The sequence below is a fragment of the Trifolium pratense genome, linkage group LG1, assembly GCF_020283565.1.
Source record: "Trifolium pratense cultivar HEN17-A07 linkage group LG1, ARS_RC_1.1, whole genome shotgun sequence".
Lineage (NCBI taxonomy): Eukaryota > Viridiplantae > Streptophyta > Magnoliopsida > Fabales > Fabaceae > Trifolium > Trifolium pratense.
Window position 1 is genome coordinate 22572292 of NC_060059.1, and position 18481 is coordinate 22590772.

The 18481-nt window shown below is 38.8% G+C and overlaps 1 protein-coding gene across 1 annotated transcript; it reads left to right on the plus strand.

Annotated features, from left to right (window-relative positions):
- The first annotated feature begins 3793 nt into the window (after window positions 1-3793).
- On the plus strand, window positions 3794-8382 carry LOC123902339 (U-box domain-containing protein 3-like). Its single transcript, XM_045952031.1, has 5 exons — window positions 3794-4053; window positions 4992-5272; window positions 5338-5454; window positions 5633-7417; window positions 7898-8382. The coding sequence occupies exons 1-5, from the start codon at window positions 4044-4046 to the stop codon at window positions 7961-7963; spliced, it is 2259 nt and encodes a 752-aa protein (XP_045807987.1). The 5' UTR covers window positions 3794-4043; the 3' UTR covers window positions 7964-8382.
- Window positions 8383-18481: the final 10099 nt, after the last annotated feature.

Below are 18481 nucleotides of genomic sequence, written 5' to 3' on the forward strand. Positions count from 1 at the left end.
GGCTTACTGCTGCCCTTGTTTGGTCATCAAGCTGAGTCCCTGGGGAGAATGATGACGAGGAGGTGTTCGGTCCACAATTTTTCCTTTTTTCACATTTGGAGAAGATATACCCTCGCGGGGAGGGGAGACATGGTCTCTTTTCTTGCCAGGTTGCTCAATCCTCTCAAGGGCAGGTCGTCGTTGTCTGACAGTTTCCTGACGAGGAGGGGATTGAGAAGTAGGAGTTCTCCTCAGGGGAGAGTTGTTCCTTGAGAGTCGCTGATTCCTTTCCAAGCGATCGAGTCTCAGATTCTGCTCGTCCATTCGGCGATTCTGGCCTTGGAGAGCTTCGGTGGTTTGTTTCAGGGCAGCAATGAGTGCTGCTAGTTCAGCATTGGTAACTGAAGCAGCGGACAAGTCGGTCTCTGCTGATTTGCCCTGCTCGGACTGAAGGCGTTTGCCTGCCTGCTTCTCAGTCAAGACGACCAAGTCGCCATCCTCAGAAGTCCAGGAAGTGGCCTGCCCGTCTCTAGGGTCTGACTCGGGGAGGGCCTGGAAGTCAGTGATGAGAGCAGGAGACAGACGGGGAGAAGATGGAGGAGCAGCGTCCTCAACGTCATTGTTGAAATGAGATGAACTGGCCATGACGAGGAAGTGATTGATTGGTTTTGTTCTTTAGTTTTCTTGTTCGAAATAAAGAAGGGGAGAACTCAGATCCCCACAGTCGGCGCCACTGATCTTAACTGTTGATCAGAACAGGTAGAAGGCCAGCTGGAAGTCCGTTGAGCAGGTGGTAGGCAGCAGGTCCGAGCAGATGGTCCACGGAGGGGGGGGTTGTACCTGCAGGTGCTCCGATGCTTAAGTCAGTAAGGGAAGAGAGCAAGAGAGATACTAGAGAGAAGTTAGAGAGAGAGAGTAATAGTAATAATGAATAGTGTTCTACCTTGCTCTCCCAAGAGGGAGAATATTTATAGCCCCCAGCTCTGGGCCAAAGGTCCTCTTAGTGGGCTGGATCAGCCAAGGCCCATTAAGAGGGACTGCCAAGATATTACCTTTAGATAGTGGGTAGAGTAGTAATTTTACCCTATCTTGGTGGAGAGGTTGTGCCATGCTGACATGGAGGTGGTTGGACAAGCCATGTGGACTTTGTGAGGGTCTAGGTGGACTAGCATTAGTCTAGTCCAGAACAACCACTCTAAAATCTCATACTTTAATAGTTCTACTTATTTATATACTAGAGTAGACCCACTTCAATAAATGGTCATAGATTTAGGGTATTAATTAAGAAAACAAATGAATTGATCATCACGATGAAACCTCTGCACATCAGTATATTATCATTTGTTAAAATGAGAAATATCATGCCAACAAGTTCAATATTATTTGAACAAGTTCTCATTGATAAATATTACAATTATAATTATCATACATGAGATAACAAACTTGCACCGACGAATAAATTTTTAACGGACTAATTTTGCAGTATACAATATTCGTCCTATTATAATTTACTCTATTAATATTTTTATGCATTATCTTCATAGGGAAAGTGTAAATCAAAATTAAACTACCTATTATAATTTACTCTATTAATATTACTTTTGCATTATCTTAATAGAAAAGTGCAAATTAAAATTAAATTATCTTAATAAAAAAAGTGTAACATTAATCATTATTTCTACTTATAACAATATCGCCATACCATAAAAAACCGCGGCAATGTCACCCACGGGTACTAGTTAGCACAATAAAATAAACGAAGGATATAAAAATAAAAGAATGGCTTGATAAAAAAAATTAAGGAGAGTAATAAGAAAGTAAATAGTTGAATCTCCACTAGGAGCATAAAATCTTTACCATTTCAAAAAATTAAAAAAACGAAGTAAAAAAACAAATAAAGTATGCACTTGTTTTCCTTCTCAAACTAACATTTATGTTTAGGTCCTTTTAACACGCAACTGTCCAAAGATCTGAGACAGCATATCAATACAGTAGTGTGTAGGTAGTTGAGATTTGCCACTATTCCCATTTTTATTTTTCACAATAAAATGCAAGAAACATAAGAGATTTTAAATATTACCCTTGATTTTTAGGTAGAGAAGCAATATACAAAGTCGCACATCGCTTGCGATATGACAAGAATAAGTGTTTATAATGTAGAGACAATCATCACCTTACAAGTCGGTTTTGTAACGATGAGTTATGCCCAATACTCAACTCTAAGATGGTATCAGAGCCCTATCCACGATTCGCGCAACCACTTTGTCGGGCTGCCTGCAATCAGGTTTCTGATCGGGCCCTCCATCATATATATCTGCGCAACAAGTCCAATAGTGCTGAACGCGAGTGGGTATATTAAAGAAGTCTCACATCGCTTGCTATATGGACTATTGTAATAACCCTAAGCTGGTGAGATGGATTGGTAGCCATGAATAAATTTGATGGTAATATTATATACTCTACACTCAAATATAAGTAGAGATTAATTCCTATACACCCGTAATATAATATTTTTGAATATATATTATTTACTTAATTTGTGTGTATATAATGAGAATGATTAATCTCCATGTGTACAAAAAAAAATGAAAATTAAAAATTTATTGATGGAAATTTATGTTGAAAGAGAATGAAAAAAGAAAACACAAAAATGTTCTTGTCGGCTACTAGGGATGGCAATAGGTACAATGTGAAAATGGTACTTATAATACCATCCATATATCCGCAATTTGAAAAAATATTCGTATTTAATTTCATATCTGCATGAATAACAACCTTTGTACCTGAGTTCAGTCCATACTCATCAGGTATTAAGTACTCATACTCGTACCTGTTATCCACATTTTCTATAAAAATAAATCGATCAAATGTAAAATATCATATTATTTTAATAGAAATAAATAAATTTCAAGATACCGAAACTCGCACTCATACACATATCCGCTCATTTTTTGGATAATTACACTCATAATTACTCACAACCGTGTCCTTACTTAAAATGTGGATTTTTATCCTACCCATTATAGATATTTTTTTACAGATATATACTGAATATAAGTCTAACGGCCATCTCTACCAGCCATCAAAATTGCCAAAGTAATTTATTTTTACATACACTACATTAAGAAAGTAATAAGTGTAATTTGGAACAAAAAATATCATGCTCCACAAACTCAAGAGCACTTTATTCAAACCTGTTTAAGGGTATGTCCAAGTCAATCCAACTTGTTTAAAGTTGAAGTAATTTCGTTCGGATAACAAGTTTATGATTTTATAACAATGAATCTGCGAAGCCAACTCGTTTGATTTTTTTTTTTTTAACATATGTTTGATAATATAGTTTAAGATTTTTATGTTTTTTTTTTTTGACAAAGAGATTTTTATGTGTTAAAATATTAAACTTTTATACTATAATAAATGAAGTATTCCATGTAATTTCAATATTTAAATTATAATGTTTTAGTCTAATTTTTATAAAAATTTATATGTAATGATGAACCATTGATGCCATATGTAAATCACGAATTTGATCAATTTAAGTTTGACATATAAAATACGAATTTTACACTCAACCCAACCAACTATGGTCGGATTGATAACGAATTTAACTAATATCCCTAATACTTTGTGCATAGTGTTATGTCCTTAAATTTTTCATAAAAACTTTTCAAAGTTGAACCCTAATCTAATTAATGGCATCCCAAATCCGGTCCACATTCAATACTAAACACAACAAATTTGCAACCATATCTAGCACTAAGGACCCACCCTATAAACCCTTTTTATTTTATTTGTAATTTCTTAAAAAAAAAAAGAAAAAAAAGAAAAGAAAAGAAAGTTCCCTTTCTTGTTGTAGTTGTTGTACCGTCTCCTTTCTCTCAGGCTTTTTCAGACAACTTTGTTGGAAAATAATGAGGAACAAGTAAGGAATGTGGATGAAGAGTTTCAGTCACAAAGATTTGAATTCATAAATCACTTTCTTTTGGAAACATTTACTTCATTCTTTATGGTTTGAAGTTGATCAGGATCTGTTTTATTTGTGTCTCATTTGAGTTTTCACAACCATGCATATAGGTATGCAAAATGCAATAATTTAAAAGTTTATGTTTTTGCTCAAAAAATTATGTTTTTATGTTGATTTCTTAGCTACCCTGTTTTTTGTTTTTGATTTATTGGTGGATCCATTCATTTTCTTCTATCACTTGTGCTAAAAATCTGAACTTTTTTGTTGGGCTGTTTCTGGGCTATAAATTTTTGAAATGTATGTTGAAATTAAAATCTATTTGACAAGTTTGTAACTTTTGCTAAGTTGGATTTTGAGCTTCTTGATATTGATTTGTTGGATTGGTTAAAGAACAGATACATTTTTCATTTTGGTTTTTGTGGTGAAAGAAGAGAGGGTGATTTTGGAATATTTATTTATATAGTTTGAGCTTTGTAGATGTAATGTCTCCTTTTTAAGTGCAGTATATGTAGCAATGACATATTAGATTGGCAGCCTCTTGGTGTCCGACACGACACTGACAGGCGACATATGTGGTTGCATTCAATCACTTTTATTTTATCAAACTATTACTAGTGTGCACTCCCTCTGGTGTCATATATAAGTAAAAATTCATTTTTTAGGTTCATCCAATAACAAATCTTTGCTTATATATGAGACCAGAGAGAGTATGTTATAGTGTGTATTTGCTGTCCATGTTTGTGTCAATGCTTCAGAGGCGGTATTCCAATGTGCTTGTATACTAGATAACTAGAATCATTAGTGATGATATGTGTTTTTAGTTTTTACATGGAGAGAAACTTGTGGTACTACCCTTAGAATGTTTATCGATAATGATTCTACATTTCTACCATGGATTGGAGTTACATTGAATTGTTTTAAATGAATATATCACTAACTTGGATATATCATATACATTATTAAATTGATTCCCCAGTACATTGTATAATGCTTCTTTTCTTTTGATATTTTTGTAACATTAGTTTGTTGTGCGGTTTCACTTGAGCAGGTCAAACGGATACAGCTTCTGTGAAATGTCTGATCAACAGCATTTCTCGATTCATTCATCTGGTTTCTTGCCAAACGGTGAAACCTATGCCCTTCCAGAAAATCTGTAATAATATGGTCGGCGTGTTAAAGCGTTTGAAGCCAGTGCTTGATGACATTATGGACTACAAAATTCCTTTACATGAAAATTTATGTAAAGTATGTGAAGAATTGGATATTGGAGTTAATGAAGCAAGAGATTTCATAGAAAAATGGGGTTCAAAGATGAGCAAGATTCACAGTGTAAGTAATACTTGTATTGTTGTAAATTTATTTAGCCAAACTAAGTATATGATTCCTATTTTCAGGTTCTTCAAAGTGGCACATTGTTGATCAAGTTACAGAGCACTTCACTTGACATTTGTCACATGATAGTTAAATCCTTACAGTCACCTCCATCTGCATCGGTTTTGGCTAATCTACAGGTATGCACAAATTCGGAAGTTACCTTATTTATCGCTTCTTTATTTAAGAAGATTATTTTAGTTAATTTGCTTCCTGATAAAAGTAGGAGCAAAAATTATTATAGTCATCGTAGTCAATTTGTAGTATGTGTTGTTGATTCAAAACAAGTATGAGAATAATTTCTAGCAACTTTTTCAGCACTATATCCAAGAACTTCAGTGTCTCAAGAAGGAAACGGCAATGATCTATATAGAAAAGGCGCTGAGAAACCAAAGAGATAATATTGAACCTTGCAATGAGAATCTAAGGGAAATTATTGAGTTACTTAAATTGACATCAACTCAGGAGCTCTTGAAGGAAACTATTGCTGTGGAAAAGGAAAGATTGAACGCAGAAGGACATAAAATGATAGGGGACTTGGAAGAAATCAATGAAATTGTGAATCTTGTTCGCAACTTACGTGATTATGTGATGAAAACCGAGTGCTTTGCAGTCAAAAGTGGCGTCTCTTTCCCTCCGTACTTTCGCTGTCCTTTATCATTGGAACTCATGGTGGATCCTGTTATTGTGGCTTCCGGTCAAACATACGAGAGGCAATCTATCCAAAAGTGGCTTGATAATGGGATGACTGTTTGTCCAAAGACTCGTCAACGACTTACTCATACAAATCTCGTTCCTAATTATACTGTTAAAGCTATGGTAGCAACTTGGTGCGAGGAAAATAACACCAATCATGCAAGTAACACCAAGTACAATAATTCTTCCCATAAAACAGTCCCCTCTGATCATTTATTGTCTCAAGAATTACCCAGTGGCAATTCAATTTCAAGATCATGTCTTCAAACTGGAAATGCATTTGAAGAACGAAAGGATGATAGCTCTTTCAGATCAAATGGAGAATGCAATGGATGCCAGAATGTAGAAATAGAAAAGTGGGAGCTACAATCCATTCACAGCAGAAGTGAATCATTTTCAAGTTCAATTTCTAGTAGCGATTGTCTACTTGCAGTTTCAAAAGATGTATCAAGGATGTCCGATAAACATCAAAATATGAAGGGTTCGTCCGTAGATGCAGGGGGGATGGAAAATCGAAAAAATAATAACAGTAATACTACTAATAGTCATTCAAGAGTTGATTCACATAATGTGTCAAACTCAGGATTTAATGAATTGACCACCTCGTCTCATGTCAATAAATTGATCGAAGACCTCCAAAGCCAATCAATTGAAGTGAAAACTACTGCCGCAGAAGAATTGCGGCTCCTTACAAGGCATAACACGGAAAACCGTATCATTGTAGGGAAGTGTGGGGCTGTCACGCCTTTACTTTCGCTTCTATATTCAGACGGGAAAGTAACACAAGAGCATGCCGTAACAACTCTTCTGAATTTGTCAATTAATGAAGACAACAAGGCCTTGATTATGGAAGCAGGAGCTACAGAACCCCTTATCCATGTTTTGAAGGCAGGAAATGACGGTGCCAAGGAGAATTCCGCGGCAGCTCTATTCAGCCTCTCTGTAATGGAGAACAGTAAAGCAAAAATCGGCCGTTCTGGTGCAGTTAAAGCTTTGGTGGAACTTCTTGCCTCAGGCGCACTTAGAGGAAAGAAGGATGCAGCTACTGCTTTATATAGCCTATCAATATTTCACGATAATAAAGCTCGAATAGTTCAAGCTGGAGCTGTGAAATTTCTGGTCCGGTTAATAGATCCTGCTGATGGAATGGTTGATAAAGCTGTTGCTCTTCTGTCGAACCTGTCGACAATTGCAGAGGGCAGGTTAGAAATTGCAAGAGAAGGCGGCATCCCTTCATTAGTTGAAATTGTCGAATCGGGTTCTCAAAGAGGAAAGGAAAATGCCGCCTGCATTCTCTTACAATTATGCCTTCATAGTTCCAGGTTTTGTACACTTGTTTTACAAGAAGGAGCTGTACCTCCTCTGGTTGCATTATCTCAATCTGGTACACCAAGGGCAAAAGAAAAGGTATTGAACTTTCTTCGCCTTTCCTATCCTTATCAGTGGAAACAAGAAACAAACCGAAAGAAAACCACACTATGAGTCCTTTAACTTAATATAATTTTTCAAAGTTCAAACAAGTCCTTTATATGTTGTCGTGTCAAGTTAGTCCTTTATGTTTAAAAACGTCAGCAATGTTGAACCAAGCTTTATTTCTCATCTATGTACGCTACAAAAGGTCTAATTTGATACGGAAAAAAAACGAAGGGCCTGTTTGAAACTTAAATTAAGTGTGCAGTTTTGCCTTTCCTTTACCATTGAAGTTATTTTGTTTGAAACCACAGCTGAAATCTTGTTTTCGAATGTTACGTTTAACAGTGCATTCTTGTCCTTCACCAACCCACTTTCCCAAATATATTATAGGACATGGAAACATTATCTCATTTAATGAACATGATCTGAAACATGTATCATAAAATGCTAACTTGTCAACATTGATGCATGCAGGCACAACAACTTCTCAGTCATTTTCGTAATCAGCGGGAAGGAGCTACTGTGAAGGGAAAATCATGAAAATTGAAAATTTTGGCTATTTCATTTCTCCCTTCTTCTAATCTTAAGTAATTTGCATTCTTTCAATTTTTTACATGCATCATTTTGGAAACTGATTTTTATTTTTTATTATTATTTTTTTTATCTTAGTGGCTTGTCATTTGGTTATTGTCAAGTTCATGACTGGACTTCATTGTCACTGCCCCTATTTTCTAGGGGTATCAATCTATTTTCCATATTTTGTATGGGTTTTGTTTCCTTTTTACTTTGTTTTCTGTTCTTGGGACAAGGTAAGTTAGTTTCTGAAGCTTTAACTTGGTATGATGTAACACACAACACTATTCTACTAAGAGAGCATAACTCATATGGTCCCAAGTCAGTTCAGTACATATTTGTACATATATTATAGAATCTTGTGATCTATAATAATCAGTACCTTATATTTTTCATTGAGCTTTCTCTTCCTTGATATTCAACCGACGACAGTATTTTCTGAACCGTCGATTTTGTCCGGTTTCTCTGGTTTTTTTTCCCGGTTCACCAGTTTATACCCCGGTTTTGTGCTTGTGCGGTTTTAAGTCTGAATCGGACCGGACACATGTCCGGTTCACGGCTCAGCCGGTCGAACTGGTCGGTCTGATCCGATTTTTATTACCTTGAAAAAAGTGTTATTATGAAATTTCAAGAGAATTATAAAGGTGTATTACCATCGCTATCACTCTTTGATATTTTATATCAAGTAGTGTAAATTTTATTGCAAAGATACAAAAAATACTGGGCCTGTGGACCTTCATTTATTGTTGAGGTGTGAGAGCCATTTTATTCAACAAATTATGTTGAAAGAAATGTGACATAGGAGTACTACTAATATTCAACTGGAGTTAATATATGCTTCATGTTGCGGGCCACTTTTTTGTGATTCAGGTCACAGTGTCACATTGCATTTATTTATTTATTTTATTTACTCATTTATTTATAATAAGTGGTTGTATATTAATTGTCCAAGAGCGAAAAACATGCTATGAATGTGATGTTAAAGAGCTAGTATATAGTCTTGGTATGAGGAACAATCAATCGGTTCAAGTGGTAAATATTTTGGTCTTGTTAAACATGTGATTAGAGATTCGATTTATGGTTCATGCGTATCAAGAAAATTCGGTTGAAAGAGGATAACTCACCTTGTGTGCCCCATAAGTTCCACGACGAAGATTAGTCGCGATGAAAACTTCGTACTAATATCATGGTAACCCAAAAAATATAGTTTTGGTATGAACCAAAAAAAGGAATTGTCTGAGAGCTTTATTTTAACGGATTTATCTATTTTTTTTTTGTCAAGTAGTATGGTGACTATAAATTACACCTTTAAAGTGAATAGTGAATAAGTGGAGTGTCCGAATTTCGAACACTAACCCCTGCAATTGTCATAATTAGAGTTTTAATCTTAATTTAATTCCATTTCCATACAAAGGGAATTCATAAAGAATTATAGCTTCTGGTTTGCCAAACCCCTCCCATTTTAGAGGGATATGTGAGATGTGACACCCCTAAAACGAGTGCTATATGACTGTCCAACACCCGTAGCCAATTGTTTGATCTTCTTCTTTTAGTAATAAAAGGAGTGAAAGACCTTCCCTCCTTTATTCATATTAGCCCAAGCTTGTTTAATCACTTGAAGGTCCGCTCGGACCACCACATTAAAATAAGGCTAAATTGCATTTTTGGCACCCTAAGTTTCAGAAACTTGCAATTTTGGCCCCTTATGTTTTAAAATAGCACTTCTAGCCCCCTAAGTTTCAAAAAGTTGCGATTTGGCCCCCTATGTTTCAAAATAGCAATTTTGGCCCCCTAAGTTTCAGTAGTTGCGATTTTGGCCACCTATGTTTCAAAATAGCACTTTTGGCCCCTATCTTTGCCCCTTTTGCAAAAGGTCAATTTTGATCGAGTCAAAGTTGATGTGGCAAGTCACTTAAGTGACTCAGCTACCACGTCAACATTTTTTTGTCATCTTATAATTAAAAAAAACTAAAAGAATAAAAAAATAAAAGGAAGAAGTCACATGCTTTAAATTTATTCTTTCACTAACACACATATATAATCTCAAATCCTAAAGAATTAACCAAATACTTCGTGATGTTTATTCAAAAGGATTTTTCACTATATGTAAAAAAAAATAACCTAATTCCAAATCCAAAAATAGGAAACAATGGAAATTGAAAACTCTTCGTGCTTTTTGTTATGTCTTTTTAATTATGTAATGACTTCATATATGTAATGACTTGATTTGTTATGTCATTTTGATTTAGAAAAGTGTCTTGAACTTCCATTTAGAAAAGTGTCTTGAACTTCCATTTTGCAAAAGGGGTAAACATAGGGGGGTCAAAATTGCTATTTTGAAATATAGGAGGCCAAAATCGCAACTTTTTGAAATTTAGGGGGCCAAAAGTGCTATTTTGAAACATAGGGGGTCAAAATTGCAACTTCCTGAAACTTAGGGGGCCAAAAGTGCTATTTTGAAATATAGGGGACCAAAATCGCAACTTTCTGAAACTTAAGGGGCCAAAAGTGCTATTTAACCTTAAAATAATTGTCTGACACTATCGTAACCTTTTGCGTTGTTTCGTGTACAGCACAAGAGGACACATCCCTAAACTACGTGTTCGGTCGCCCATCATTATCAAAATCGTCTACCTTATTTTTATGTGGAGCTACCGAGACTACACCTGAGTTAACATTCTCACTACCTTCATCAACTGGCTTATGATATCTAATATTTTCATTCTCTATTTCCTCGATTACGACATCTTGTGTGTATCTTCCACAACCGAATCATGAATGTGTAAATCTCCTTGCATAATGTCATCTGTAACATTCTTTAATCCCATAATAAAGAATGAAAATCAAATCTCTCTCCTAACTAAATTCTTTTTAAATACTTAATAAAAAAATCAATTCTCTATCAAATTAAATTAATTTATCGTTATCAATCATCGTTAGTTGATTCAGTAGTGATTGACGTTAAACTTGGTAGTGATGATCACGGTTCGATCCCTCGCAACTGCGATCGAGAGGGAGCTAGAACCACTTAATATCAGAACTGACCCTAAACCATATTAAACTGTTGGTGAATGTAAAAAAAAAATAATAAAAATTTATTCATCGTTGATATTTAAGGTCAGTTTTTTTGTTTTGTTTTCACCACCAATATTTGGTTTACTGGACTGCCTAATCTAATTTGGGGTCGAATGATATCAAATGGTTCCACTCCTCCTAATCAAAGTTACATGGAATCGAACCGTCATCCTCACTAACACTGTGTTTGGTTCAAGGGATTGTGAGAGGATTGATTGTGGAAGGAGAGAAAGAACATAATCCAAGATCCTTCCACCGTTTGGATCATTTGCTAGAGAGGAAAGAAAGCCAAGTTTTTATGGGTCCCGCTGCTTGAAGCCTTTCCGTCCAAATTTGGGAAGAAAGCAAAAATTGGAGATCTAATTTAGTAAAAAGACAAAATTGTCCTTGCTTTTAAATGCTAGCTTTTTATATGACGTTACTTTACATTAGGTTTTTCTAGTAATCAAAATCTCGGAGTAATGAAAATCAAGGCATTTTTTTGTTGTTCCGTAGCTGCTAAACCAGGGCTTCAACCAAACATAACTCAGTTTTCCACATTTTAATTTATTTTATTTTATTATGTCCGCTTCTCTTTTACTAGTATAAATCAATATTTAAACAATAAATAATATAATTGATCTAACCTGATGATCAGAAGAGGTTGATGGTCGGTCCGTTGAGCAATTCGTCTACCAAAGGGGGGGTTTGTACCTGCAGGTGCTCCGATGCCTAAGTCAGCAAGAGAACAAGAGATACAAAGAGAAGAGAGAGAAAGAAAGTGTAGAATGGTTTAAAATACCTGGCTCTCCTGTCTAGGAGAGCTTATATAGTTGCCCCCAGCGCTGGGCCAAAGGTTGGCCTATTGGGCCGGGATAACCGGCCCAATAGACTCAACTGCCAAGATAGTCCCTGTATCGTAGGGGAGGCCGTTATTTGCCTCTATCTTGGTTGGAGCCGTTCCGCTATTCATGGGTAAGGGATAAGCTCCGTGACAGTTGTGGCTGAATGGATGAGCACGTGCTAAACGTGCTGCTTAGCTGTTAAGCTATGGTGGAATGGATCAACATGCGTGGATAGATGAGCACGTGTTTAACGTGCTGCTCCTCCGTTATGTCGAGCAGGACACGTCATTGGCTGACGTGTCGGGGAAGTCTCCCCTTATTGGGTTGTGCCCCAAATGTCGGGCAAAAAGTGATTGGGCCAGCTCTTGACCCAGTCTAGAGCAGGAGCCCCCCAAGTCGTTGCTCCTAGTCATAGGAGTAATGACTTAAGGTCCAGGCCCGCATGTCGAGGAAATGGTTTCCCCGTCACTCCTAGGAGGAGTTCATAACTTATTGATTTATGATTGTTGCTCATTTGCGCGAGGAGAGTTCATATGTTGCTCGTAAATTCTTCCGTGGCACGACGAGGGGAATTTTCCAAGGAGGAAGTTTCCTTTTGCTCGTAACGCGTGCCACGATGTTCGTGGAGGAAATTACGGGGAAGGGATTTTGCCTTTGAAAGTCATTGGCTTTTTAGTTCCTCGACCAATTGTCGAGGAAGTATTGCGTATGTTGCATCTAGTTGATGTTGCCTGTTTTTGCGGGCACGTTTATTTACGATGTTTGTTTCGCTTGCCCGTAATTCGCGCTTGCTCCCAACGTCGAGGAGACATTTACGTTGGGGATAACGATGAGTCCCTCGAGGGTCGCGTCGTCTGTTCGATGGGACATGAAAGGACAAATGTTTCGTCTGCTGTTGCCACGCGTTACAACTATTAAAGGCTGTAATCATGACCTAGGAAAGTGTGTAACGGATGCTTCGTTTAACGAGGAGTTTTATGACTGTTGGATTCATCGCGTCTTTTGATTTCTAATTAGATTGAATCTTAGCCATTTGATGGTTTTTAATCACCTCCGTTGGATTTTGATCAACGGTTGTGATACGATGGGGTGTACCACTTCGCGATGTAGGTGAAGAGACTTGGACAGTCTATAAATAGAGGAGGAAGGCTTCACTTTCAAAGTTTCCATTTTTCTTCCTCTCTATTGCGTTGCTACTGCTGCTTTCAAAGGTTTTAGGCCCCAAGTTCAAACTTCAAGCTTCCAGACCTTCGCTCAAAAGCTCTTCATTTTTCTCTTAAGACAGGTAAACATCTTTTCTTTTTGTCTTGATTTCGTTTGAGTTATGCTTGTGCATGCTTTCCTTTTTGAGTTTGTTTTAGTGATTCCCTTTGTTGTTTAAATATGCTTGGGTTTTCAATTTGGGTTTTGAGTTTTTCGTGACCCCTCTTTTTGCTTGAGAGTAAATAGTTTAGATCTCTGTTATTAGTGAGATTTGGCGTTTGTTGGTGGTATATTTGCTATTCTGGGTTTTACCCATATTTTTCCCGTTTTATGGAAAAACGAAGAATTTGATGAACTTTGATGAATTTCTGGGAAATGGTGACGAACATACGATGAAGATGATGAATCTTCTGGGTTCTGCGAAGAACATTCATAGATTTCTGGAAATCTATGCGTTTTGTGTCGGGGAGGAGAATGTTGTTTCCTCTCCCCGTTTATTGTAGCGAAAAGCTAGGTTAGTTGAACCTTAAGTCGGGGAGCTTCTCCCCGTTTTCGCCTTCGCGAATATTTTAAGTGTCTTTGTGAATTGTATGAATGTCGGGGAGCTTCTCCCCGTTTTTAGCTGGAAAATGAGTTTGTAGAAACTCTATGTCGGGGAGCTTCTCCCCGTTTGCCCCTGGAATGAGTAGAGGGTTTATGTCGAGGGCCTTCTCCCCGTTTTTTAGGCTTTGTTAAATAGTTCTCCCCGTTTCCTCTCTTTTGTCTTTGTTTGCCATTTTGATAAGGGCTTTTGGTCGGGGACAGCGTCCTCGCCCTTTTTTACGCCCTTTCACTTGAATTGCGGTGAAAGGGTGGATTTGATGATTTGTCGAATTCACTTTATTTTCGCTGCTTTCAGGTTTTCGGAATGTCGGACACAGAGGAGGTAACGGGGAGTAAAGCGACGTCCAAACATAAGCTGGTCGACACTATTACGGACCCAGAGTTGGCTTGGGTTGCGCCCGAGCCACGAGGCATTGCTTCAACAATTACTGCCCAGGATCCCCGGCTTTTTACTATTGTCGAAGGGGATGGCCCGGTTAACTGGGAGGTTCACATGCGTGCTGAAGGGGAGCGGATTTGTTCGCCGTACACTGAAGGTGGATTTACTATGTACGCGATGACGTTCAAAGAGATGGGATATCGGCTGCCCTTCAACAACCTTGAAGCTGAGATATTTGGCCGGTTAAAGGTGGCTCCTTCCCAACTACATCCAAACTCGTTGGCGTTCATCCGGGTGTACCAGATCCTTTGTCGGTATCTGGAGGTGGAAGCCACTGTTTCTTTATTTTTTTATATCTTCAAAATCCAACGACAGAAAGTCGGGGACCAGCAGGCTTGGATTTCCCTGAAGCATCAGTCGAGCAAGATATTCAGGAAGTTCGTGGAGTCTGCTCGGGGTTTCAAAGAGAGATACTACATGGTGAAGCCGGTGACGGAATTTGCCTTAAACTCTCTCTATATGGACAGGCTGGTACTTCTGGAAGATGGGTCTCCCCAGTTGGACGCGGAAGGAGAACCGGTAACCGAGTGGGCTCTTCGATTCCCGTTGTCGTGGTCGTCGGAGCATTTTGTTTTGCGGACCGACGAATATTTAACGGCTGGCGAGGACCTGACCCCGACAGAAATGGCAGGATTTGACACTACTAGAAAACTCAGCATTATGAAAAGCCTCAACATTGCTTTACATATTTTTCAGTTTTTTGAATTAGGTGTAATTTATCGTGTAAAGAAGCTTCCATGTTTTGGCTTATTTTTTGTCTACTTTTACTTTGGCTTCATTCTTTTTTACGTGATGCAGGAAATATAAATGAGTTATCGATACGTTCGAGTTATCTTTGATTCAACCTTTTTAGATGGAAATAGCAACATTTGTTCGTTCGCTATAGTCAGCCACTAATATTTTGAGCTTTGAAAAAAAAAAACTACTGCCAAATAGGTATTGCAATAGTAAATAGTACTGACAGATTAAAATTAATAATAATGGAGAAAATAAACTTCTACTTTGATAAACATTGCATCATTCTTATTGAAATATGTGGTCATCAATGCACCTAGAGAATTATTATTCATGGTTCTGGGAAAAAACGTGATGCACCAATCCTTATTGTTGGAACCAACAAATCTAACAAAATTACATAATCAATAGAAAAATAAAGTTGAACATATACATCCAAGCATTTGATTTGATGCACAAGAAGTACTTTGAAGGAAAAAACTATACAACCAGTTCAGGTACATAATTGTGGATAGATAGCGTATTGCAAGTGGGATAAATGGGTTTTGTGCAAATTCCGAATCAACTTCATCATCCATGTCTACCACTTTGAATCTTATGCGATTGGTCTTTGCATGATCAGCAAGATTAATTGATAAATATGAAATGAAAGGAATATTAATAAAAGGAAAAGAATATTCTTATGTTCTTATATATTTGATTAATTTTATTTTTTGTGATTTGTAAAGAAAATAACACATTTGCGTCGGATCTGCTGTCGCACCTAATAATCAGTCTCCAAATCGGTCTCTATAGTCTCTTAGCGACCGAATTGGCGACCGATTAAATTTTTGACTTTGAGCTCAAAATTTTGGTCTCTAATTCGGTCTCTAATAGTGACCGAAATAATAGTCGCTAATTATCGGTATCTAATTCGGTCTCTATAATTACGTAGCGACCGATTTAGCGACCGGTTTATTTTTAGCTTTGAATTTCGAAATTTCGGTCTCTGAATCGGTCTCTATAGAGACCAACTTTTTTCGGTCGCTAAATCGGTCTCTAAAAGCGAGTTTTCTAGTAGTATGAGAAGCTTAAGGCCTACGTGGATGGCTTTAAGCCCTGTAAGGTTATGACTAGTTTAGGAGAGGTCGCATTAGATAAGTATGGTAAACCGAGGATTGAGCCTCGTTTTGTTAATACCAAACTATTATTGTCGTGCAAGACTGTTCCAGCCGAGAACACTTTGTTGGGTACTTATTTTAGTTTCTGCTAGTTTTTTACTTGTTATATTCAGCAGTTTTGATGTTTTGAGTTTCTCCCCGCGTTTCTGACCATATTTCTGACTTTGCAGGTAGAATGGCCGATCTTGCTTCCGAGCTAATGAGGATAGCTGCTAAGCAAAAGGGAGAGAAATCGAAGAAAAAGGCGAGGAGATCCAAGACTAACGTTCTAGTTGCCGAGCAAGCTACTTCATGGAGTATTAGCCAGTCTTCGCCGGTGTTGAGCTCAGCGGGGACCCCGTCAGGTCGTGCAAAGAGGCAGCGGGAGGAGCAGATGACGCCTATCGTCGATTTGTCGGAGGGGGACGGTGGTTTTGTCCTCCCCGCATGCTTGAGCAACCGAAACTTTTTTGATAAGAACCCCCTCCAGGTGCCTGCATCAGAGAAGAATTATGTCCTGAGCGTTTCTTCAGCTGCCCGACAGAACTAACTTAATGAAGATATTGCTGCTGTCATCCGGCTGGCGGAGACGGCCTTGGTCCTGAATGAGGGGGGGGCCAACTCATGAGGTGGAGAAGTTGGCTGCCCGGAATGCCAAGCTGGAGGGGAGCATTGTGAAGATGGAGGGTGAGCTTATTGATCTTAGGGGCAAATAAGAGAACTATGGGAATCTGTTGGAAGATATTCGAGTAACCCGTGATGAGCTGAAAGTCACTAAGAAAGAGCTCGAGGAGGTGAAGACCCAGGGTGCCGAGGAGAAGAAGAAATTGGAGGAGGTGACAGCCGACCTGCAGTCCAAGCTTGCTCCTGCTGCTGATGAGGCCGTTGAAACTTCCAGGCTGGTAAGTCGAGCAGACCTGGTCAAGGAAATCAAGAGGCTCGGGGGCCTGATGTTGGCGAGCATGGTACATGGGTGGAAGAATGCGGTCGCCCAACTCAAGATTGTGAATGCCGAGCATGGTTTGTCACTGATGGCATTCACAAGCTCAAAAGGGTTGAGAATGGGCAGATAGTCATTCTGGAGGAGTATAAGCAGATGACTCTGGAGGAGGATGAGGAGGAAGATAATGATGATGATGACGGGGAGGAGGATGTTGAAGTGGAGGAAGTCGAGGAGGAGAAAAATCCAGATGGGAACCAAGAGGGTCATGATGAAAGCACCTGATCCTCCCCGACTTTTTTACTTGGGCCTGCGCGCCATTGACTTGTAATTTATTTGTCCTTTTATTTTATGACAATTTTTGGGGGCCTGCGTGCCCGGTTATGTAATATTTTGAACAAGTGGTTTTATGCCCGGTATTTTATGACAGTGCCCGTTTTATTAATCCAGCTCGTTTATTTCGTGCTCCTCGTGTGTATGTTTAAATTATTGTTTTTGTTTTTGCTAAGTTATGCCTGTTCGTAATGTATTTATGCTTGCGCTCGTTTTTAACTTAACAAATTTTTTGGTTTTGATGCTTTGTACGTTTGCTCGACATTGTTGTATGCCTGCCCGACAAAACCATTTTTTATATTTGCAAGTTTTCGTTTCGAGCGCGTTTCGTCGAGGAGGTCGTCCTCGGTTTTAACTTAGAAAGTTTAGGGAACTGTCTAAGCGCCTAGAGTTGTTTCTGAGGCTAATACGGATGCCGACACGTTGGTGTGCCCGCCCCCGCGGCTTGAACTTCCCATCGCGAGCTGGGCGTTAAGCCTTGGCACGAAAGACGAGGGGCTTGTCTCAAAGGCCATCCCCGTCGGGGAGACGCTCTGCCCTTCCTGAGCCAGAGTATCTCTTTTTCAATTATTGGATCGAGCACGTGTGCCTGCGTGCTTTCCGTTGTCGAGGCGTCGGGCTCGTTGCTAGAGGATCCGAGCAGCCTTTTAGTAGTGTTTTTTAGTTTGGCAATAACTTAGCTATAATATTGTTTTAATTTTTGTGCGTTCCAAGGTCGAGGAAGTTTCTTTCCCCCAAGGTCCTCGAGATAATACGCGCCATTTTCTGTTTTGTCGATGACGCGATATGGTCCTTCCCAGTTGGCCGCCAGTTTACCATCCTGGGAGTCCTTAGCATTTCGTTTTAGGACGAGGCTACCCACTTCGAACTCTCTTTTGATAACTTTAACGTCATGTCGGGCAGCTATTTTTTGTTTCAGGGTGGCTTCCCGAAGGGAAGCCCCCGTACGAATCTCTTCGACGAGATCAAGCTCTTCACGAAGAGTTTCGTCGTTCATTTCTTCTTCGAGCGGCTGCTCGGTTCGGCGAGATGGCTCGCCAACCTCCACGGGGATGACTGCTTCTGTTCCATATACCATTCGAAATGGAGTCTCCCCGGTCGTGGAGTGTGGTGTTGTGCGATAGGCCCAAAGGACGCTTTCGAGCTCCTCGACCCATTTCTTTTTATTTTGGTCCAATCTTCGTCGTAGGCCAC